Here is a 26,005-nt window from a genome sequence, read left to right as displayed (position 1 = left end):
ATGTGACTGTGTGTACATGTGTCTGTATGTGTGTGTATGTACATGTATCTGTGTGCGTGTACATTGTGTGTGTTTGTGTATATATATATATATATATATATATATATATACATACGTGTCTGTATATGTGTGTACATGTGTCTTTGTGCATGTGTGTGTATGTGTATACACATGTGTCTGTTGTGTATATGTACATGTGTCTGTATGTATGCGAATGTACATGTGTCTGTGTGTGTACATTGTGTGTATGTATACATGTGTCTGTGTGTGTGTACATGTGTATGTATGCACAGGGGTGGACTGACAACTCATGGGGCCCCCCGGGCAATAGGGGATCATGGGGCCCCTGTGTCCTTGCCCAAACTAAAAAAAGCCTATGAAAAAGGTACCAGGGGCATCTCATGGGGCCCCCTACTGACCCCGGGCCCTCAGGCAGTGCCCGAGTTTCCAAATGGTCAGTCCGCCTCTGTGTATGCATATGTACATGTATCTCTGTGTATGTACACGTGTGTGTGTACATTGTGTGTCTGTATGTGTATGTACATGTGTCTGTCTGTATGTGTGTGTACATGTGTCTGTATGTGTATGTACACGTTTGTGCATGTGTATGTATGTGTATGTATGTGCCTGTGTACATTGTGTGTGTATACATGTGTCTGCATGTGTACATGTGTCTGTATGTGTATGTACATGTGTGTACATGTGTCCGTATGTATGTACATGTGTCTGCATGTGTGTGTGTAAATATACATGTATGGGTGGTTTGGACAGGTTCAGGATTATGTGGTTATTATGGGTGGTAGAGTATGGGGCATCAGAGGTATTGCTGAGTTGGATGGTAGGACATGCTTGGTAGAGTTATGGCTTGGTGAGTGAGAGATTATGGGGGGTTATGGTTGTATGTGGTGCATGGTCTAAGTATGATGGAGTGTTTAGGGGGATATTGGAGATCCATATGTAATGTGGTGGTGAGTATGGTGTAACTGGTGGTAAGTAACTCTTAAGGCCTGGCTAGTAGCTCAGGACTAGAAATGTTGAGCCTTGTAGTAGAGCAAAGCTGTTTTTTCAGTGCAGTGCTTGAGGACAATGTACGTATAAGGAGTTAATAGTATATATCTTTTATTTACTTTGTAGTGGTACTATCAATAATTTTCAGGGGCTGAAGGGAGGAAGTTCCATTGGGAACTTATGTGGAAAAAGTGAACTTCTTCTTTTATTACTGAGCTAGAAGAAAAACCGTGCACATTCAAATGAGTTTCTATGAACCTAATACATGCTTTAGAATACGGCCATTGTGTTTATCAAATAAGCCAATGTGTGTTAAAGAATACAAATAAATACCTGTGTCACCCCATCCTGTAATATAACAATTTGATGCTGTTTTTTGTGGCCTTTCTCGTCTCATAGGTAGACAGGCTGGTAATACGTGGCTGCTGAATGTCACACACTGGTCCGAAGCTCCATCTAGTCTTATTAAAGCAATATCATAATCACTTCCATCTGGTCTATAGTCTTTATGGATAATGATCTGCTGGATTCCCAAATCCTCTTCGTATTCCTCTGGGACAAGTGTGTGATAATCTCCTACTCTTATCACATAATTGCGGGTACTGTTTCCATATCTAAAAGGCAAACATGAAAGGACAGTGATTACAGGATCCTACACAAAAAGTAATGCTCATGCTAAATGTATCAGGTACAATTTTTACTAACAGGTGTCCAATGTGGTATATGGTGTTCAAATTTCTGGCTCTTCTATTTTAAAAATAGAATAAATAAGACTCTCTTTGCAGTGCTGAAGCCTCAAATAGGAACCCTATTGATTAAAGTGCCTGTGTACACCCTCACCCTTTTTGGACACACACTCACCCATTTCATTGGACCTCATACATGAAATAGGTGTATGTTCATTAAGCAGCGGTAAATACCCGCTGCTAAGTTCGCTGGCATTCTCAAAGTAAACAGTTCTCCTCCGAGTGCCATTTTATGAAGAATTGTAGATCACTTCTGTTAAGGAGAAGAGAAGGGATGTACAAATACTGAGAACACATTTTGAATGGCACCGAAATGAGGTGTGATTTTACAATTGTTGCGCGTCAGAATCGTCGATCGCACAAGACGCACATTTAAAAAAAAAGTTAATTGCTGAAAAGGTACATGCGCTTCTTTAGCAGCTTCTTTAGCTTTTTGGAGCAGAGGGAGGCCCTTTCAAATGAATTGTGCTGCTCCAAATGTGAGCTGCAAAATGCACAAAAAAAAACAAAAAAACTAAAAACGTGACCTGGAGCATCACTTTAATGTCAATAGGGCTTAAGAGCATTGGCTGTGTCCATAGAACAGGGCTCTCACACAGGTGTATAAAGTAGTAACCCAATCATGTCCTCCCCCCCAAACAGTATCAAATAGTAGGTGTGGCCAAATTTCACTAACAGTGGGAAGGCATTAAATACCATGAGTGTATTATGTCTAGAGTGCAGAATTCAGGGGTGCATTACACACAGAGTGTAGAGTTCAGTGGTGCGTTACACACAGAATGCAGAGTTCAGGAGTGCGCTACATACAGAGTGCAACGTTCAGGGGTGCCTTACACATAGAGTGCAGAGTTCAGACGTGTTACATACAGAGTGCAGTGTTTAGGGGTACACTATATACAGAGTGCAGAGTTCAAGGGGGCACTACACATAGGGGGCACTACACACAGAGTGAAGAATTCAGGTGTACATTACATACAGATTGCAGAGTTCAGGGGTGCCTTACACATAGAGTGCAGAGTTCAGGCATGTGCTACATACAGAATGCAGAGTTTAGGGGTACGCAACATACAGAGTGCAGAGTTCAAGGGGGAACTACACATAGGGGGCACTACACATAGAGTGCAGAATTCAGGGGTACATTACATACAGATTGCAGAGTTCAGGGGTGCTCTACACACAGAGCGGAGAGTTCAGGGGTGTGCTAGACACAGAGTAAGTACAGAGTTTAGGGTTGCATTACACACAGAGATGCTCTGCCTCTCTCACTTGCAGGGAGACCATCCAGCATGGGAATCAACATCCGGGCACCAGGGAAAAAAAGGAGATCACAGAGGGTGCAGCCTACCACGTGCCCCCTACTTTCCATGACTGCACTGCACCTTCCTTGTCTATGTCCTGCACTCAGTGGGAACTGCTCAGGGGATCCAATCTGTGGGAGCTGCTGTAAGATAAGCTATCACTTGTAAACAGAAGCTGGACTTCTATGTTTGCAAGTAATAGTGGTAAGCAGGAAGCAGAGAGCCAGAACCATATACAGTATATTTACACATATGACATATACACTATATTGCTAAAAGTATTAGGACACCTGCCTTTACACACACGAACTTTAATGGCATCCCAGTCTTACTCCATAGGGTTCAATATTGAGTTGGCCCACCCTCTGCAGCTATAAAAGCTTCAGCTCTTCTGGGAAGGCTGTCCACAAGGTATAGGAGTGTGTCTATGGGAAAGTTTGATCATTCTTCTAGAAGCTCATTTGTGAGGTCAGGCACTGATGTCGGATGTCGGAAGGCCTGGCTAGCAGTCTCCACTTTAATTAAATCCAAAGGTGTTCCATTGGGTTGAGGTCAGGACTCTGTGCAGAACTAAGAAATATTGGGTTTTTATACTCTTCAACTGATAGCTATGACTGATTATTCAAATACAGAAGTGTTACACATTATTTGTGGCATGGTCGTACCAGTACAATAGTGCCGCTTATCAGATGATTATAGGTTGGTTTTTAAAATGAACCTGAAGTGAAGATTTGCAACGTTATAGGGAATGTTTAGAAATGCTTGTGCCTAAGTATTTCTTTGAATAAATGTACCTTTTGTTTTGAATTTTTCCTAAAAAAAAACACATTTCATAGTATGTAAGGGTGTCCAGGCACTTTTGTGCCTACAGCCTAATAACAGGGAGATCTAAAGGCTGATATACATGGGCGAAAAATTGTCATTTCAGCAGGAACCATACAAATTTCGCTCTGCATGTATGGTTGTCTGTTCAACAGAAGTTGGTTTAATGACCGGTAAAGAAATACCTGGCACTTCTGGGTCTGGGGCACATGCAACTCAATCCCCTTCCAGCACTGGTACTTGGTGGCTGTTTAGACATTCAGCACAGTTATTAGGGGGTGAAGGAGAGTCCTCAGGCCTATGTAAGCTTACAGGGTTTGCTCTCTTCACTACCAGCAGACAAACATGAGTGGTGGGAGAACATAAGAAAGGTATATGTGTGCAGCTGGGGGCTGTGGAAGTTAAATGGACCTATTATTTGGAATATACTGTGCATTGTAGTGAACCAGGTTTACTTAACTGCTACCCCTTCCAGTTACCTATATGTACCTCCCCTTCATTCTTCCCTTCATTGCTCTGCTTTGATGCTAGGAGGGAAACAAAATGACCGAGGACTTACAAGTATTGGTAACATTACTCTTTCACCTTCCTCCCATGGGATAGCCCTGGCAATTGACTGCTCATCCATCCAGCATTGAAATATACAGGCAGGGATAAAGTCTTTGGGACTTTGTAAGATCATTTGCCTCTCTCTTGACTCCAAGAAGGCATACAGAGTGGAGTGGAGGCTTCAGAAATTAAATTGTATATAAAGTGTTTTATATCTGTTTATGTCTGTTCAATATATGCAAAAAAATACCTGTTGAGCATGTACAAAATTCAGAGCTGCCCTTTGTCTTACACACTTCCTATCTTGCATCAAGGAACCTAATTTTCCCTCTAAGTTCCTATTATGAACTGCAGAACCACAGAGGAGGAGGGGAAGGTATTCAGTAGTTAAAAACAAGTTACTGGGCAAGGGTGGCACCATTTTTGTGATATCAGTTCGCAAACTGCTGTGTGCTGTCAGGTCATAAACAGAAAAAATAGGAGCTGAGTGCATTTTTGACAGATCAACAGATATACACTATATTGCCAAAAGTATTGGGACGCCTGCCTTTACACACACATGAACTTTAAAGGCATGCTAGTCTTACTCCATAGGGTTCAATATTGAGTTGGCCCACCCTTTGCATCTATAACAGCTTCAACTCTTCTGGAAAGGCTGTCCACAAGGTTTAGGAGTGTGTCTATGGGAATGTTTGACCATTCTTCCAGAAGCGCATTTGTAAGGTCAGGCACTGATGTTGGACAAGAAGGCCTGGCTCACAGTCTCCGCTCTAATTCATCCCAGAGGTGTTCTATTGGGTTGAGGTCAGAACTCTGTGCAGGCCAGTCAAGTTCCTCCACCCCAAACTCGCTCATCCATGTCTTTATGGACCTTGTTTTGTGCACTGGTGTTCAGTTATGTTGGAACAGGAAGGGGCCATCCCCAAACTGTTCCCACAAAGCAGAGAGCATGAAATTGTCCAAAATGTCTTGGTATGCTGATGCTTTAAGAGTTCCCTTCACTGGAACTAAGAGGCCAAGCCTAACCCCTGAAGAGCAACCCCACGCCATAATCCCCCCTTCTCCAAACAGGCAAGTACTGTTCTCCTGGCAACCATCAAACCCTGACATGTCCATCGGATTGCCAGACAGAAGCATGCTCTAGAGTCCAGTGGTGGCCTGCTTTACACCACTTCATCCGACACTTTACATTGCACTTTGTGATATAAGGCTTCGATGCAGCTGCTCGGCCATGTAAACCCATTCCATGAAGCTCTCTACATACTGTTGTTGTGCTAATCTGAAGGCCACATGAAGTTTGTAGGTCTTTAGCTATTGACTCTGCAGACTGTTGGGAACTTCTGCGCACTGAGCACTTCAGCATGCGCTGACCCCTCTCTGTCATTTTACATGGCCTACCATTTTGTGGCTGAGTTACTGTTGTTCCCATTTGCTTCCACTTTGTTATAATACCACTAACAGTTGACCGTGGAATATTTAGTAGCAAGGAAATTTCACAGATGGACTTATTGCACAGGTGGCAACCTATCACGGTACCACACTTGAATTCACTGAGCTCCTGAGAGCGACCCATTCTTTCACAAATGTTTGTAGAAGCAGTCTGCATGCCTAGGTGCTTGATTTTATACACCTGTGGCCATGAAGGTGTTTGGAACACCTGAATCCAATGATTTGGAAGGGTGTCCCAATACTTTGGGCAATATAGTGTATATTTCTAGCGCATACACTATATAGCTAAAGGTTTGTGGACACCTGGCCATAATACCTAGACATGATTTTTAGACATCCCATTCCAAATTCATAGACATATTGCCACTAAGCTCTCCTTCCCCCTGCTTTGTGGCTATAACAGTCTACATTCTTCTGGGAAGGCTTTCCGTGATATTTTAGAGTGTTGCTGATATTGTACGACAACAAATGGCTCTCAGAAAGATGCCACTTCTGGTTCAGTTGTATATTTTCTGAGAGTGTTTGGTGCAGATGTCATGGAGCAGCAGAAAGGTGAGCGGGGTTCGGGACAGAGTGGAGCAGACTGCAAACATGGTGTGCAACATGGGAATGCTATAGCAGAAGGTGAGTGGGGACCAGAGAAAGAGGACTGAGTGGCAGAGGATCAGCTGGGGGACCAAAGCAAGAGAAACTAGCAATGAGGTGAGTGAAAATCAGAGAGAGAGGAGAAACAAGAAACCAGAGGATCAGCAGAGTTGGGAGTACTACTGAGCCGGTGATCTGCTGAACAAGGATACTAATAAGCTGGGGATCTGCTGAATGAGGGTACCAATGAGCTGGGGATCTGCTGAATAGAGGTACTAATGAGCTGGGGATCTGCTGAATAGAGGTACTAATGAGCTGGGAATCTGCTGACTGGGGGTACTACTGAGCTGGGGTTCTCAATAGAAAATCAACACACACACACAGGGCATTTGCCAAGCTTTAGTAAAGGTTTAAAAAAGCATCACCAAAGCATCACTGAAGCATCACTGAAGTATCACCGAAGCATCACCGAAGCATCAAAAGCACATCAAAAAAGCATGTTGAAGCAGTAGGCACTTTAATGTGTGTTGAAGTCGAAGCAAGTGTAAATGAGCCCTTACATAAACCCTGGGAGGTGACTAACCTTAGGTGATACATAGAGATGGAACAAACCCTCCAACATACAGTAGGTTGTACCTGTCTATCTGTAGTCTTCTCTTCCCTACAGTCTAATAAAACACACATTTTACACAGCATCGCTCAGCAGCAGAAACCAGGGGGTGGGAATCTGATGTCACACACACTGCAGAGCTACCGCACAGAGCAGAGTGCAATCTGAGAGCAGTTTGGAGGAAAGTGACGCACACCCCTTTTCACAGGTTTAGAGAAACATAGAGCTGAAGCTATAAGTCTCCTGCTGTGTGTTGGAGCACTTCTGGGAGGCTGTTGTGTCAGATTAGGTGAGCCATAGATTATACAATTTTCTTCCACCACGGGTAGAAGGAAAGAAAATTGCTCAATTCCCTATTCAACACAGTCAGTGTTAATGGGCAAATCCCACTCACAGTGCTTTTGTATTCTCCTAGTTTGGAGTCTTCCTTGTCGGTAAAACACAATGATCACTGCTGTCAGCAGTGGTAAAAAAAAATCTGACAATCTGATTGTACTGAAATCGATCTATAGATGGATCAATTCTTGGGCAGTCCCTGCTAAACCTGCCAAGATTTGATCCATCTATGGTTGGATTTAGAATCGTTTCAGTGAGTCATGCAGACAGCAGAAAGAGGAGAGATCAAAGAGGAACCACACTGCTTTGGCTTCAGGTTGGTGCACACTATAGCAGGATGTGCTTTATTCGTTTTTCATGTCTGAGGTTTACAACCACTTTAAGGTTTCCAAACTAGTCTGCATTAACTTTATCACCTTTTTTGTTAAGGAGTTTAGTATTTACTAGCAATGATGAATAAATTCCCAAGCAGTTTTAATGTATCCCAGTGAATTTTAATTCACATAGAATGGAAGTACAGTCAACCCTACATGTCTGTTCCTTTTTAATAACCAAGCAAAGGTACACTGAAGCCCAAGGCAACCAGTCAGAAAGCTATTTTCAATAGCCCAGCTACTGTACACTAAGGCACCGAAAAGTGATTTATGACCAACTGCCTAACCTTGTGGCCCGCCACAATCTCATCTCTGAGCTAGGTGCAAATCATTGCTCTGCATCATCTGTATCCAGCATAAATATAATATATATATTTGTTAATAACTGTCTTTCTAAAAATACATATAATAAAGTCCTGTCACCTTACAAAGTGTCATGAGGTTACAGATTGATCATTTCAGAGTCATCTAAAATTCAAGTAATCTAGTAGAAACAATTTAGGACAGGTTCCTGGTGTTACTTTGCAATATGTTCACTGTCACTCTTTTCAGGGAAGTGATCACTGATATGGAATGCTAACCACTTCCTGTCATTAAAGGAGATCTCACTACCCACTAATACCATGCAAGTGTCATTAACTGATGTGGGAGGTTTACAAGTGATCTGGCAGCACTTGTGATTTTACATGCCAAGAAATATAAATAACCTGATGTAAAGGATGGTTCTGTCCTTCTGTGTGTAAACTGTATTATTAGGAACAACAACGTATATATTTTGAAAAATATCTATTAAAAAAAACGAATCGAAATTGAATATATATTTCTTATATTTTCTGAATTCTATCTACCCTACAACCCTCTGGCCATCACACTACACAGCAGGAAAAACAATCACATTGGTCTATGGCCCCTGAATTACAGACATTTTTCTAGACATTTGGCTTGCACTGATTTTTTCACTCTGCAGGGTGTGTAATAAAGCCGTTCTAATCCCTAAAACAAACATTTAGTATACTGCAGGTTACCTATTCTTAGATGTGATAGCTGGATCCCTCCACCACAGCAACTATAGATTCCCCACCAGCAACAATAGACCCCCACGCAAAAATAGATCCCCTCCAACTACAATAGATCCCCCAGCAGTCAGCATCAATAGACCCTCCAGCACAACCCAGGACCTCTTGCCATTACATACACTCAGTGCTGGAGGTGCCAGAACATCGCTCTCCTGCGTCCCCGCTGAAAAAAGCCATTAAATATGTATATATATATATATTAGATTGTATACAGTCACACAACATGAATGGGCTTGGGCTGCCAGCTACACTGTGCAATGGTAGGGAATAAAAGCCTCTGCATATTATATTTAGAAAGAGAACAAAGTTGTCTGACTTTCTTAAAGAATATGACAACCCAAAATTCTAAATTTCATATTCCTGATATGTGCCTCCTGTACCATGTACTTGTATAAAAAAAAGTATCCTGTTCTCTTTGTATTGCTTCATTTGTGTAAAATCCCTGGTGTTTCTACCAATCCCTCTGCTTTCCTATTAAAATAACCACACTAGGCATGAGGGCACTGTGTGGTCAGTTCTCCAGCTGTGCTCGGAACTCAGCCTCCTCTCCTCCAATGATTAGACTTGTGCTAACGCCCCCCCCTTCTTGCACAGCCATTCACTGGGAAGACCAGTATGCTGTTGCTTCTCTTCCCCCCAGCTCTCTAAGATCCTCATGCAGCTGAGAACAAAGGATATTGCTATAAAAAAAAGTGAAAACATAGCATTTATATTTTATTATATGTATACACATGTTTTGCCTTTCATCTCTAATTTAAACTGAATGAGTTGTTTTACAAGGTGAGGGTTTACATATACTTTAAAGGATAAGTTCCCCTATTTGGGAACATGTTACATGTTCTACCCGTTTTTAGGGTGGAACATATAACATGTTCCCGCTCCTGCAGAGGCTCGGCAATCTGAGACCTGTGTGTGACAGCAGTACGGGGAAAAGTTCCTCATACCAGATGTCACTTTTTGAAAAGAGCGTGGTTGTGCAGGGTTCTGTCCACAGAGTTCTGTGAATGAAGCAACTACAAGTCCCGACAGCCTTTGCTGATGTCGGCTTGTAGTTCTCAATGAACTACCATGGCACTATTGAGCGTGATGGTAGTTTATGTATTCTTCCTGTCAGTGTGAAACTGCCTGCCCATACAATGTGCTGGCAGACAGATTACACTGACAGTCTGCAGTAGTTCTGCATGGCACCAGCGATCTGCTGATTGCTGGTACAATGCTTTCCAGGCTCCTAAAAACAATAGAAAATGCATTTTTTTTACCTGCAAAAAAATGTGCATTTATTATTTTTTTAAAAGGTGAACTTATCCTTTAAGAAATTATACTGCAGCTGCAGCTTGTTGAATTTTTGTATCTGATGCATCCTATACAGCAAAGAAACAGCTCTGCTTGGAATGGTGTTAATTGTCTCATTTTGCAAACATTTGTGCAGGCATATGTTTTTATTTTAGATATTTATACACTTGAAACTTTCAGTGTACAGCATTTACCATAGCTGTACATGTTTTGTACTATATCACACGTCTTCAAAGACATGCTGTGTCGAAAATCTTCAAAGGGAAGCTGAAGCTATTGAAAGGCATTCAGACTACAGGGTCAGGTATGATATATTTTCTCTGAGACTTGTACAAAAAAAAACACTTCTTCTGTAATATTTAGTTATAAATGTTATCTTAGCTGTCGTCTCATACTTTTCTGTTGTTAAAAATATCACTTTATCTATATCTATCTATCTATCTATCTATCTATCTATCTATCTATCTATCTATCTATCTATCCTATCCAGGGGCGGACTGACAACTCATGGGGCCCACGGGCAATAGGGGATCATGGGGCCCCTGTGTCCTTGCCCAAACTCAAAAAAGCCTATGAAAAAGGTACCAGGGGCATCTCATGGGGCCCCCTACTGACCCGGGGCCCTCGGGCAGTGCCCGAGTTTCCAAATGGTCAGTCTGCCCCTGATCCTATCTATCTAATCAATCTATCTATCTATCTATCTATCTATCTATCTATCTATCCATCTTTCTGTTGCAATCTTTTTATTACATTTTTAAATAGCCACAAGACAGAGTAACAAAGTCAAGTACAAAATAGAACTGTGGTCATAGGCTGTATACAAATAACAGTAACAAAAAAGAAATACAAATTAGTGGGGGTTTATTCCGGGGCCTATGAAAAGATCAAATATAGGCATAGACACTGCTATAAAGTGACCCCCTATAGAGGATCCTACATGGCACCATATGGGCAGCTACATTGCATAAAGAAATGAAGTCTATCTCTCTTTCTATCTATCCTGCAGCGCCCCTGATTCTCATTCACATTTTTAACTGCTTAAAACTCATGTCACATACTAAAGCTCCAGGCACCTTTAACCTAATTAAGTTCTCACCAAATGTAACATTTCCATCCCTGCATCTATATTCCTATTGAATAGACACTATATCATTGCTAGTGACAATGACACTCATCTTATTTAATTAAATGTGTCCATTGTGTTTACAAAACCATGAGGCAAGAATCATTTATGCTATTATCACTGGCTTATTTGGGATTTTATGGAGGTTTTATACCAGCAGTTGTCTGTTCCTAATTTTCAGATCGCTTCTGAGCTTTTTGGCACGCCGCTGAATCTCTTTATTGGCGAGCCACAGATCTGGAAAGTGATGTAATCATTTTCAGAAAGTGCGTTCCAAGAATGAAGGGCGAGGGAGGCAAGATGTTATCGCTAGGCGAGAAATGTTATGTCCTGTCATCGGATACCACACTGGCAATGTTTCATCTATTCTTACAGGGGAAGAAATGTAACTCTCCAGCAACACACAGTGTTAACAGAGAAGTCATCAGGTCATGGAGCAATGTATAATTTACAAAGCGTATTTATTTCCTCTGCAAAAACATAATTCCCTGCCTTGCTCTACTGCCCTGGCATCACCCTGCTGCATAAAGGGCATAAAATAAATCTGTCTAACCCTGGCATTAATTAGAAGGGCAGAGCAGACACAAACATATCAGGATAATTATTCAGAGTGCTGCTACCCAAGAAAAATGACCACTGTCATCATGTAATAGCACCCAATCTTAAAAATATTAATTTCAGTTCATTTATGCCTGGCTGGTGGCCAGTAATAAGTAATAGTAAGGAGGCTGGAGCATAAAACATGAGTCCGATGAAGAATGGATGAAGCCCCCATGTACACAGTGAATGAGACCCTGTGTCCTCATTGAAGGTAAAGCAGTTCATGAGTCAGGATTTCTAACCTGGCATTTTTGTAAGTTTTATCATTACTCAATAGCAAATTCTTTTAGAACTTAAAGTGACACTAAAGCTTTGTTTTTTTCTTTTAAAATTTAAATAACAATCATGTTATACTTACCTGCTCTGCAGTGAATCTGCACAGAGCAGCCCCGATCCTCTTCTTTTCGGGTCCCCACCAGAGCTCATAGCTCTTCCCCCTCAAACATTGTCTCCAGGGAAAGTCGCTTACGCTGGGGGCACTTCTACGTACTCATCCCTGAGCCGCTGCTCTATGCGTCCATATGATACATAGTCATTTTATTTATTTATTACAGGTACCTATATAGCTCAGGCAATGTATGCAGCGCTTTACATATATATATTGTACATTCACATCAGTCCCTAACTCTCAAGGCATACAATCTAAGGTCCATAACTTACATTCATACATACACATACTACAGCCAATTTAGACAGGATCCAATTAACCTACCAGCATGTCTTTGGATTGTGAGAGGAAACCGGAGTACCTGGAGAAAACCCACGCAGGCTCAGGGAGAACATTTAAACTCCAGGCAGGTGGTGCCATGGCTGGCTGGGATTCGTACAACCCTAGTACTGCCAGGCGGAAGTGCTAACCATTTAGCCATTGTGCTGCCCAGAGTCATGGCTTGCCCCCCCACTCTCTCCCCATTGGCCCAATGGGCTCCCACTACTGAGTCCCCAGACAGCAGAGGCTATCGAGAACATTGCTGGATCAGAGGAGGCTTAGGTAAGGATTTGGGGTTTTTTACCTTCATGCAAAGAATACATGAAGGTAAAAAATCTTGAGCCTTTACCACTTTAAAAGACATGGCATAAACAGAAATATCAATTGTTCACCTTCACTTTTAGTGATTTAAGTGAAACTGTGTTCATTTGATTTAACAATCGTGAAGATTTTGTCCTGCACGGGAGTAAATGAATGAACACATCTTTACCTGATTCACAGAGCTAAGTGCACATTTTCTACTCCTAAACTACTTCCCGACTGCCCTATAGCTGAAGAACTGCCACAGGGCGGCAGAGATGCGCACACGCGCGCTCCCTACCCACGCCGCTATTGGCTCCTTAGCATGTCAATCACCGGGTCCCGGCCACAACTCAGTTATCGTCGGTGGAGCTGACAGGTGACAGGGGAGAGGTCTGTATGTAAACAGCACAGATCTCTCCCGTCAGCGCGAACAGGCTGCGTCAAAATAGCATGCCTGCCTAGTAAATCACACACAGCACACTATGTAAAAAACACACAGCACACAGTTAACCCTTTGATCACCCAAGATGTTAACTCCTTCCTGCCCAGTGTCATTAATACAGTGTCAGTGCTTATTATTAGCACTGATCACTGTCTTGGTTTCATTGGGATGTCAGTGGCCGTTAGTCAGTTCCCCCCCGTGTCAGAATGCCTGCCCCAGTCCCACATCAAGTCACTGATTGGATTGCCGCCATTACTAGTAAAAAAAATTCCAGTATATACTGTATACCGCCATTTGTAGCCGCTATAACTTTCACATAAACCAATTAATTTACACGTGTTGGGAATTTTTTTTTAGCAATCACATGTCGCAGAAATCATTTTGGCCTAAATATTTGAAGAAATTTTATTTTTAAAATTTTTTACTGGATATGTTTTATAGCAAAAAGTAAAAAATATTTTTTTTCACAATTGTCTGTCTTTTTTTGTTTATAGTGCAAAAAATAAAAAAAATGCATGGGTGATCAAATGCCAAAGAAAGAAGCTCTATTTGTGGGGAAAATAAGGACATAAATCTAATTTACGTACAACATTGCATGATTGGCCGCGCAATTGTCAATTAAAGTAACGCAGCGCCGTATCGCAAATAATGGCCTGGTCAGGAAGGGGAGTAAATCTTCTGGAGGGCTAGTGGTTAAAGTGAAACTTCACTTTCGCAATCAACATTGACTATTTTGAATGTTTATGCTGCTAGCATTATTAAATAGATAAAGTATATCATATTTTCCTCTTTTAAACTGTTTATTGCATTTCTTTAGTTACTTCCTGGTTTCCATGCCTAAGCAAATGATGTCATACATTCCAGGAGTCTTCAGAAGTAAAAGAGTGGGTTACTCTGCTAAGCACACCTCCTGCATGCATGCCTGAGCTAAGGGCAGATGAATTCCAGGAAGTAATTGCTACATGAATCGCTTGCTCTTACTCAAGATGGTCTTAGCCAGAAATACTAGGTGGTGTATTTCTAATTGAATGCTCAGCAAAATAAAGAGTGGAGACATGGATGAGGGAATTTGCTTTGACTATTAAATATGAATCAAATAGCGCTTTTGGTTTGTGGTGCTCAAATAGAGTGAAGTCCCTCTTTAAAGTCTAAAGACATTTTTTTTCTTTTCTTTTTCTTTTTTTACTGCTGTCTGTGTTCCTGTTAGAGAGATACATCCAATTTGTCCTTTTTAATGGAAAATGATAGCAAATCCCAAATTTGGGGATGTCACCAATACAGGAATAGAGCGGAAGCCTTCCTATGGGGACACCAGCTTACCAGCACCAGTTGACATCCAGGGGTTCCCTTACTTTGGAGGGATTCGCTCTCACTTTCTGTTTTGGCTTTGGAGCAGGAACTGAACAGAAATTGCCCCAATGGGACACCAATGGCAAAAAAAAACTGATAGGAGATATATCCCTCCATTATCGATCCAAAATGTTTAAAAAAGTTTTGCCTTTAGTTTAACTTCAATTAAATTAACCTCAATATATTGAATTCAGTTGCTAAATTCATTTGACTTGTGAAGTATATCTGCACTTTACCAATCCTTAAATGACGTGGCTGTATTATAATCCAACCAGACAATGGATAACAGCAACCATCTATTGTCTGGTTGGATTTCAGTATACAGTGACGAGTTGGATGGGCACCTGGCTGTGTACTGTGGGTTAGCATGAACTCACCTGCAGCGTATTGCTCATTTTGGTGTTGATGTAATAAAGGCAAATAGACTGTTAACTTTGCAAGGAAAATTGAACTTTACTAGGGAATTATCCCCTGAATTTAGTAAACAAGATGAAGCTCTGTTGACATTCATCATCAAATCATGTACAAGCATTTTTCTTGCCTGTGACCGGGCATTCTTTGCAAATTGAAATGTAACCACATTCTAGGGAAAATTCCCTTACAAAATGCAACATCTCTTGCATGGTGAACAGCCTATTTGCCTTTAGGAAATAAACGTCTTTGTCTTCAAAAGGTGGTGACTGCATTAGCTTTCACGGTTTTTCCCTTTTCTTCACCAGGCGATCATAACAGTAACATACTTCTTGTCCTAGGGTGACATCACTCACATGGTGTACCGTATATTGGGAGGAGCAGCAATGTCACCCTGAGCTGCTCACTCCTGATTTGGACTACGAAATATGTTACCCCGCTAAAGTGCTAACAAGGGACATGTTGATAGAAAAAGAGAGCAGAGTGAAGAAAGATGAGTTTATCAGTCTGCTGCTTTCCTCTTACTGTCCAATCATAGGCCAGAGGCAAACACATGATCCTGTTGTACTACTGAGCTGCAGTAGAGAAAAGTTAAGGTCAGGCTGACTTTACTCTCTAGCAGGACTGTGTACATTTCAAAAATGAATGGAAATAAAAATTCTTTGACAGTTAAAGTGATATTAAAGGCAATTTGACCACTTGCCCTACTGAGGATTTACCCCTCTTCCTGACCAGGTCATTTTTTGCATTACGGCGCTGCATTACTTTAACTGACAATTGCAAGGTCATGTAACACTACAAACAAATGAAATTTATGTTCTTTTTTTTCCCACAAATTGAGCTTTCTTTTGGTGATATTTCATTACCTGTGAGGTTTTTTGCGCTATAAAAAATGACAATTTTGAGAAAAAAACAATATTTTGGACATTTTGCTATAAAACATGTCCAGTAAAAAAAATGTAAAAAAATGTCATACATTTACGCTAAAATATATTCTGTGACATGTCTTTGCTAAAAAAAATCCCAATATGTGTAAATTAATTGATTTACATGAAGGTATAGCGTTTACAAATGGCAAATGTATAGATACTGGGATTTTTTTTTTTCTAGTAGCGACTTTTAGCGGGACTACGGCAGACATTCTGACACTGGGGGGAACTAACTTGGTGTCACTGACATCCCCAGCTAAAAAAAACACTGATACTGTACTAATGGCATTGGGCAGGAAAGGGTTAATATGAGAAGTGATCAAAGGGTTAACTATATGTAGGGAGTGTTTTACTGGGGGGGGGGGGTACTTCACTGTAAGCACACTGATTGGGAAGGCTGTGCTGTGCACAGACATCCTGAGGAGTGTGCTCGAGCTGACAGGGAGGAAGGGGTAATTACAGGAAGGGGCCCAGTGATTGACATCCGGGGCCGTGAATGGCGGTGAGGGTAGGGCACACGCATGGCTCGCACACTCCCCCTACCCGGAAATGCAAAATCACGTGTATATATATGTGATGTTGCACACCCATGCTGCCCTGTGGCAGTATTTCTGCTAAAGTGCGGTCAGGAAGCAGTTAAGAAAAAAAATCATATTTATTTGCTGTATGCAGTTTTTTTTGCACAGAGCAGCCCCGATCCTGAGGTTGCCTGCTGGTACTTCTGGCCCCTCCCTCCTGCCATTTGCCCCCATAGCAAGCAGCTTGCTATGTGGGGAACCCAAGCAGGCTCGCTCTTGTGCCGCTGCTCTTCGTGTCCATTCACACACAAGCTGTGGCTGCCCCTCCTCATTGGCTCACTGGCTCCCACTGCTGTCTCAGCTAATGAGGAGGCAGTGTCCCTGGAAAGCCGAAGCTCTTAGGGGGGCTGCTCCACACAGAAGGTTTTTTACTTTTATGCATAGAATGCACTAACGAAATAAAAAAACTTGAGCCTTTACAATTACTTTAAAGCAACTCTCCTATATGAATTTCATATATGTTTTAGCTGTGTTAATATTACCAGTGCCTGTTTATTGCTCTATTCCACTTGTCCCTTGCCTCCAAAAGATGGGTAATGGGTAGTTTTTGGCACCAAGTAACAAAATGAAATCATGGTGGTCATTGTCTTTCTTCAAAGTCACCCATGGACAGCAGAGGTGATAGTTAATTAACTTCAACAATATGTACCATACGTATCACAAATAACACAAAGGACACAGGGAATTGGGATTTCATTTTCATCCTTGCACTGAAAAACAGTATGTTTCTTGAGACTTTGATTTAATGGTGCATCCTCGGTTCCTATTTCTTGATAGCCTTGATACCTGGGAATTCTACTTTGAGACAGTGCAAAGTGCAGCTAATCAGATTTAGTTTACTGGAGTCAGACCAGGACAATATGAATGAGGACATGAATGCTGGCTGTGTTTAAGCTGGACTGCGTTTAGCCAGTGATGTTCTGCATTCATGGGATCCCTCTTCTAGACCATTTTTCTTTTGAAATCTTCACAGCTTTTCATAGATGATATAATTTGGCATAACTCTAGAACTGAAATAAAGGTAATTTGAACTTTTTTCTCTTGTCTGACTCTAGTTAAACAGAAGTTTTTGTCTTGATGTTTTTCTAAATAGCCTTGATTTCTGCTTTAAGGTAGAATCAGGCCAGCTTAAAGAGATTGTTTCTGTTTGGTTAGGATTTGATACTGAATTCTGCATGAAAACAGATCATTTTGCACTAACGTACAAAAAAAAAAGCCTGTATGTGTGTTACAAAATGGTTACTGCATTCAAATGTTTTTGGTAGACAAAGATGTTTCTTATTAGCCTCTTGAATGTCTCAGAAACTATGATTGTTGAGTCCTCTAAACCTAGATTCCCGCACACATTCTACCACCTTTACAGAGGGTCACAGAAAGATAAAAATACAGTGGAAAGAAGAAAAAAATTTAAATAATTAGTGCAAAATAGTTTTTTTTATTTTATCAGTTTATTAATTTTTTTTTATTTTTATTTTCCTGAAAGTATAACCATATTGGTTATGGCGAGAAAGGACTAAATTAATCAAAAAGCCTTGCAGCCAAATCATTGTATAGCAGAGTAAAGCCTTATTAAAACTGAAGTTATTTACATGCTTCATACCCATGCAGATCATTTCTTTATGCCCCCACAGTCAAGAACCCCACTTCCACCACTTCTAATGTGTATGTCAATATAGCCAAATATTATAGAGCCATTTATTCTAAACTTTAACTACAACTTTTTCAGGTTTTTTAATTATTATCAGTGCAGAGTATGGTAATCATGTCTTCTAAGGAGTAGGACTTGGAAACCTAATGAGACAGTATAATATTACAGGTTATGGTGAGAAGGGACTACCAAAAAACCCTCCAACTGAATAGGTGCATAGCACAGTGAAGCCTTCTTAAAACAGAAGGTACTGTATTTACATGTCTATCCTATAACCCAAAAATAAAATGATTATTCCTCATTATTATTTTCTTAAACTTCTTTATTTTCTTTGTTTTTGTTCTTTTTCCTCTCTGTGAAAAAAAGTATAAAATACAAAAAGAGAAGAAAAACTCAAAGAACACTATGCAAGGTAACATGTGAAGGTTTTCGTAAAGTTTTATTATTTGTAAAAACGCATGTCAGGCTAATTTCACCACCATTTGAACAATGGCAAAATTGATTGTATTTTCATGGAATCAATTTCACCAAAATCACTCCACATCATTTTTGGAAGTAAAGAAATATCAGCAGGGAATCACCATGTACATGATGAGGAAACTAACTTTCTTCTGCAGCACTTTAAGCACAGTCCTTGTAGGGGCCTATAAGAGACTAAGCTTAGCAGAAGCAAAGGCACAAACTCATTTCTTTAGGCAACTTGAGCAGAGTCCCTTTAACACAGAACAGGATGGGCTAAGCTCTTCAGGATACCAGCCAGTATCACTTTTTCCTGCCCTCTCAGCTGACTCTCTAGCACCAGAGGGGTAGCAGCAGCCCACAGCCTCTAGGATCTCTCACACAGTTTGTACTTACAAATGTCTTCAGGCAAATGGATGCCTCCCTGTAATGTCCTCCAGACACCTCGACCAGTGATCCTAGACCAGATCCAACAAGAGACAGTCCCTCAGTCAGCTTCCAGACTTCCCAGTTAGCCCAGCTGAGGCCTCAAATACAGCAAGCACATGGCAGGACTGCCCGGAGGGCAGAAGGCCCTCTAGGCTGGAGCACAAGACAAGAAGACTCTAAATCTCAGACTATTTATACCCGTTTCCCATCAGCCACCTGTGCAGGGCCCACAAAGATTGGTTGGGATTGTATAAACCTTCATGCTGCCCAGTTACATTGCTCCACACATATGTTCCAGAACTATCTAGGTGGCTCCGGAGATACAGAGTGAGAGAAATTAAATCTGCAGCCTGTGAGACACAGAATAGCTCCTAAATAATCACCTGCAGTTGCACTGAATACAGTAAGCTAGAACTAAATTTGCCTAACAACAGAAATGCAGATCCACTGGATACATTGAGCAAATATTGAATTTATCTACTCCTAGCACCTATCTAGGAGGGTGCTATATGTGTATTAGTGATCCCATGCCTGGAATCCTGTGATAAAGTTACCACTTAAGATGAGACAGACTGGTTTCATTCTGTTGCTTTGCTTCTTTACAACAGTAGACGGAGAAACTTAAGAAACAGCCTATATTATTTTCTTAAACCGGTTGTACAGTCTATCTCACAATTCCTGCTTAGTATTGCCTTGCTGTGCCACAGAATTTATATATGTCCCCTCATGTATTCATGGACTTGGGCTTGTGCTCAGTGGTATAGTCATTTTGAAATATTCCCTAAACTATTGCCAAAGGATTGGAAGCACACAATTAGCCAAAATGTCTTTGTATGCTGTAGCATTAGCAGTACCGTTTAATGGAAATACCTAAATTCATTTATCTGGAGGGATGTCCGCATACTGTACTTTTGGACATATAGGGGGAGATTTACTAATACTGGTGCACACAGAATCTGCACACAGAATTTATATATGGCCCCTTATGTATTTATGGACTTGGGTTTGTGTTCAGTGGTACAGTCATTTTGAAACATTCCCTAAACTATTGCCAAAGGGTTGGAAGCCCACAATTTGCCAAAATATCTTTGTATGCTGTAGCATTAGCAATACCCTTTACTGGATATACCTGAATTCATTTATTTGGAGGGATGTCCACATACTGCACCTTTGGACATATAGGGGGAGATTTACTAATAATGGTGCACACAGAATCTGGTGCAACTGTGCATAGTAACCAATCAGCCAGGGGTGTATTTACCACAAGGCAAACAAGGCACTTGCCTAGGGCGGCATTTTTCAAGGGGAGGTAGCACCTCCCCCTAGAAGAAGGGATGAAAGAAGGGACATGTGCACCATGGGAACCAGGTGGGATCCAAGAGAGGCTGCAGCCTGTTTGATGGTGTATGTAGAGCCTGGCTCTCGCTCCCGGGGATGTCCAGAGCTGTGAAGAGGAGTGTCTCTCTATCGCCAGGAAAGGGGGTAGTGAAAGCCTCTCCCAGGTGGAGTGCAGAAGTGTTGTTGGTCAATGTCATTCTCTCTTTGTGGGAGGGGAAAGGGGGGGTTGTGTTGGTCAGTGTCCATGTGGGCATATGGTTTTTGTGTTGCCTAGAGCAGCACAAAACCTAAATACACCACTGCAATCAGCTCCTAACTTCTGCTTGTTCAATTAAACTTTGGCAATAAAACCTAAGAGCTGATTGGTTTGCATGCACAGCTGCACCAGATTCTCTGTGCACCAGTTTTAGTAAAACCCCTATACGTCCAAACCCCAACAGTGTAGATGTGATAGTCAGATGTACACAAGCTTTTGGCTATATATTGTATTTCACTATGCTAAGGCCAGCCATGAGGTTTTTCATGACAGCAATGTTATTTTTAAATGAGTTTGTTGCATGCAAGTTCCTCATGCAGCTGATGATTGCTGCATAATGTCCATGTGGAAGACATTTGTAAACACTTTATCCTGTCATATACAAATATAGGGAGTATTTGCAGAAGAATTTATTATCTAAGAGCATTAGAATTCTTTGCAGTTTAATAAATCATAGGTGCAAAAAGCTGTAGCGGTGGCTAAAGATGAAGACAAGGAGACGCCAGTGATGATCACAAGTTTACGTAACCCAATGAGATAACTGAACAAGCAAACAAATCCATATTAAATTATATTTGGCCTTTTTAGGTCAGTTGATGTCAGTTTAAAACAATATTTTACTGAAGCTACACAGACACCCTGCAAAAATTTAAACATTCATATTTTAGGTACGTATGATCACTTCGTTATAATGTTTGCTTATTTGCTGATGATACAAAAAGCACATTAAGCAGAAATTGCTTAATATCCAAGACTGTGTTTCCAGTGAAACTGCTAAAGACAGCAATATTTGGAACTGGTGTATTTTTATACAGTTTATCCAGGGATTTGATTACATAAAATGTGCTGTTGAATACAGTTATCATGAACTATTGTTATAGTTTAATTTGTCACAAACAATTTATATTAACAGCTTCCTGTCTAGTGACGTCACAGGATAGGAAGTATGATATGTTGGTCATCACTGTAGCTGCATCAATGACCGAGATATCATTTTTTTTCAGCCAGTAATTCCATTCCATGTAAAGCAATCCTAGCAGCGAAGTAGCCACTGGACTACTTTTACAGAGGGTGGGAGAGCTTTCCCCTTCCCCCCGGTGTCTACTGAGTGATCAGGGAGTCCAGTAAGGATACAATCGGTGGCATCCATTTCCTGGGACTCAGTGAGAGTAACTGATGTTATTCCTTCCAAGGTGTGACGTCAGAAACTGGAAGCAACAAAGATGCTTAGTCACTTTCAGTTTTGGTTCTTTGTTTAGCTGGCTGTTACTGGCCAGTGAAGCAGCCAATCAGACTGATCTGTTTCTGATCGGCTGCATTGGAGGCAAGAGGAGAGATCTGGGGTCTAAAAAGCTAGTATTTAAAAAAAAAATTGCATTTGAAAAACAGCTGTGCAAATACTGTGTGACATAAAAATATACAACACCTATTCTCTAGGGCCTTTGCCTAAAAATATATATATTCTTGGGGGTTCTAAGTAGTTTTCGAGAAAAAAATATGTTTTTTACATATAGGAAAGGGATGTCAGAATTGGCCTGGACTGGAACTGGTTAATCTTCTACATGTGAAAATCCTAAAGGTGAAAATTTTAAAATCTACAGTAATTTAAAGCCCAGCTCCAGCTTATAAAAACTAAATAACTAGCCCAGCACATTGTAACATTAAAAAAAGCTGCACTCACTATAATACGTGTCTGGTTCTGTCCAATGTAGACTCGTGGCTCTGCGTAGATTAGGGCATCCAGGACCTGTCCATGGGGTATGTCATCAAGCCATCCTGGGCTCACATCGCATTCTGTTGCCGAATATCTGTTTAATGCTATCTTTGTACAATCTGTGCTTCACAAATCAAAATGTAATACATGAAAAGGATTCCAGAGCACTATGGGTTATAGATACAGCACAACAGATGATGCCTGCTGTGAGGTTTTCTGTTGTCTGCATGAAACTCTGGTGTGAGCTTTTAAAGTAAAAAATAATTTGTTGGGGTGGGTATTTACAACGTACTTGTGTATGTAAACTTCAGCTTGACCTACTGAGTTCTGTATACAACAGTTTTTGCAGACTTAAAGCCTGGAAAGTATGTAAAGGAGTCACTAAAATCTTCCCCGATGGCTTCAAAGAAGAATGCAAAATATTAATATACAATATTTCATTATTTACCTGACTGTTAAAATCAGTAAAAAAATAAAGTTTTTTTCTGACTATCATGGTGTATTAATGAATTTATATACAAAAATTACTATACAACAAATTACTACAGGGTCAGAACATAAGACAGCACAGCCTTTAAAAGAAGAGCAAGTATACTTGCATTCTCAATAGACCATGTGGCTGTTCTCTGACTGCTTCAGGTAACAAACATTGTGGTTCCTTCCTTTGGCTTGTACATCATGTAGCGATCTACAAGCCAGCAGGAGGAACCACAGCGTCCGGTGGGACCATGAGGTATTAAACACATCAAAAAATGTCAGTTACTTGCAGCAGCCAGTGAACAGCAGCTCTCCAGAGTTTTAACACACAGGCTGACAAAAGGTTAACCACTGTACCCCACCCTATAGCAGTTGTACTGTTACAGGGTGGCTCTCCTGTGCAAAATCACACACACACACACACACACATATATATATATATATGAATTTGCACTTCCGCCTCACGGGGTACACGAGCGCTGCCAACGGATTGCTTCTGCTATTAACTGTTACAGCAGAAGCCGATCCATGAGATCCAGTGAATGGATGTTCACCGGCATTTGCAGATCATCTGGTAGGGAGGAAGAACAGAGTTGTACCTATGTTTACATAGGTACAGCTCTGTTGTGACAGGAGGGAGTGATCAATCATGTGTCCTTGCAGAGCTGGGAAAATGATCCATCACTTCCTCTTGCTTCAACACCACCTAGTGTACACCAAGCACATAGCTAGGCACACACTTAACCTTTAGATCGCCCTAGATGCTAAGCCCTTCTGAACCAGTGTCATTAGTACAGTAATCAGTGTATATTTTTAGAACAGATCAGATATTAGTGTCACTGGTTCCCAAAAAAGTGTCAGTTAGTCTAAAAATGTCCACCGCAATATCACAGCCCTGCTATAAGTTGATCGCCGCCATTACTCATATAAAAAAAATAAAAAATTCCGTAGTTTGTAGACGCTTTGTATATCTTTTGTGCAAACAAATTAACAAATTAATATACGCTTATTGGGATTTTTCTTACCAAAAATATGTAGCAGAATACATTTTGGCCTAAATTTATGAAGAAATGTGATTTTTTTTATATATTTTTTTTATTGGATATGTTTTATAGTAGAAAATAAAAAATATTTTTTTCAAAATTGTCAGTCTTTTTTGTTTATAACGTAAAATGTAAAAACAGAAGTGATCAAATACCACCAAAAGAAAGCTCTATTTGTGGGAAAAAGGACATCAATTTCATTTGGGTACAGCATTGCATGACGGCACAATTGTAAGTTACAGTATCGCAGCGTCATATCGCACAAAATGGCCTGGTTAGGAAGGGGGGTAAATCTTCTGGAGGGCAAGTGGTGAGGAATACATACTCTTCTTTCACTGGCTTTGTTGCCTTTTGTTTTGATTTTCTAGTGACTGGGTCACTTTAATATTAATCTGGTCTTTCTATAGCTTTTCTTTTTAGTTATACTGATGAATATGTAAATTGGAATCCAATCAAGCGCACTGATTCATGCACATCTGTCACATATGGCACCAGTTGTCTGTCTGGGAAATATCAGAATATAGACCTGCAAACCCTACTTGTAAACTTTTATTTAGGATCTTAAAAACACAGTGAGAGCCCACTTAGAGTCTGAAGTACCTGTAATCACTCTACATTTTATGCAGCACCGAGGCTCTCGTGGACATCGCTGGATCAAGATGAGGCTCAGGTAAGTGTTAGGGAGGCTGCTACACACAGAAGGTTTAAAGAATTTAGAACCAGTTTAACCCCTTCACGCCTAAGGGTAAAACAAATCTTAAAACCTAAGCACAATTTTGCAACTTTGACATGTGTTAGCAAAACCGTACATACCATCACAACTATTTTGTGCATCCAGGTGGATTATACCTTGTTTTTTTCATATGGTGGTAATTATCAAAGAAAAACTGACCCAAAATAGTAAAAAAAAGAAAACTTTTTTTTATTTAGTTGGATATTTCTTGCTACTACCATAACCTACCACCAAAGAACAACCCAAAATAATTTCTCCTGCTCCTGACGATTGTAGCGATACCACATATGTAAATGTTAGTTGTTGTTTGTACCCATAGTATGGCTCAGAAACAACAGTGCACATTTTGCTTTTTTTTTATCCTGCCAGTAACTGATATTGATACTAATTTAAAAAAAAAATAAAAAAAATTCTGACAAAAAAACCAAATACTGACCCTTGACCCCGACCTTGACCCAAACACTAACCCTGGCACTGACCTAGATCAAACCTTGATCTAGGTTTTTTTTTTTTTTTTTTCAATTATTATTTTTATTTATTGTACAAACACTTTTTTTCTCTCTGAAAGGACAGAGAGCAGGGGCAGACTGACAACTCATGGGGCCCCCGGGCAATAGGAGATCATGGGGCCCCTGTGTCCTTGCCCAAACTCAAAAAAGCCTATGAAAAAGGTACCAGGGGCATCTCATGGGGCCCCCTACTGACCCCAGGCCCTCGGGCAGTGCCCGAGTTTCCAAATGGTCAGTCCGCCCCTGACAGAGAGTGATACAATGTATCTGTCTCCTCCATTTAGAGAGAGGAAACAAGGGGGTTGGCTTCACAGTGACTGATCAATGTGATATCCAATCAGAGGCTTTCTCAGCGATCATGTGACCCAGAATTGGGAGTTTCGGGTCTCAATCGTTAGAACGGGACCCAGGTCTCTCACTGACAATCCGGGCATTAAGTTTCGACAATAAAACCTAGAAACTTATTGGTTGCACAGTTGCACAAGATTATGTGTGCAACTGTTTTAGTAAATCATCCCCACATTGTCAAGCATCTAGTTCTTGCTCAGTGAATAGAATGGAAAATGTTATAATTTTTTTTTTTTTTTGCTGCCTGTAAAAAATATGAAAGTAATACAAATCAAGTCACTTTTAGGGTTTCTGATTTCTGCTGAATTTGAAGGACAAATGAAGAATTTAATTGCTAAGAAAAGCCTCCTGAACAAGATTTTGAGTGTGAAGATAATTTGACACAATATCTGTAGAGTCTATACAGTTTCATTCTCAAATGAATTATCTCACTATTTCTCATGACGAGCCTGTGAGCAAG

The 26,005-nt window shown here is 40.7% G+C and overlaps 1 protein-coding gene across 1 annotated transcript in view; it reads right to left on the bottom strand.

Annotated features, from left to right (window-relative positions):
• PRSS12 (serine protease 12) overlaps nt 1-26,005 on the bottom strand; it is a 245,646-nt gene that overhangs the window by 19,619 nt on the left and 200,022 nt on the right. The window contains exon 12 of the mRNA XM_089691788.1: nt 1,342-1,622. Coding sequence (XP_089547914.1) covers nt 1,342-1,622 — 281 coding nt within the window. The remainder of the gene's footprint in view (nt 1-1,341; nt 1,623-26,005) is intronic.

Source organism: Staurois parvus, unplaced genomic scaffold (genome assembly GCF_062004578.1).
Source record: "Staurois parvus isolate SC_StPar_1 unplaced genomic scaffold, SC_StPar_1.0 ptg000572l, whole genome shotgun sequence".
NCBI classification, from domain to species: Eukaryota; Metazoa; Chordata; class Amphibia; order Anura; family Ranidae; genus Staurois; species Staurois parvus.
The sequence above is the reverse complement of the archived record's forward strand: the minus strand, read 5'-3'. Positions and strand labels throughout refer to the sequence as shown.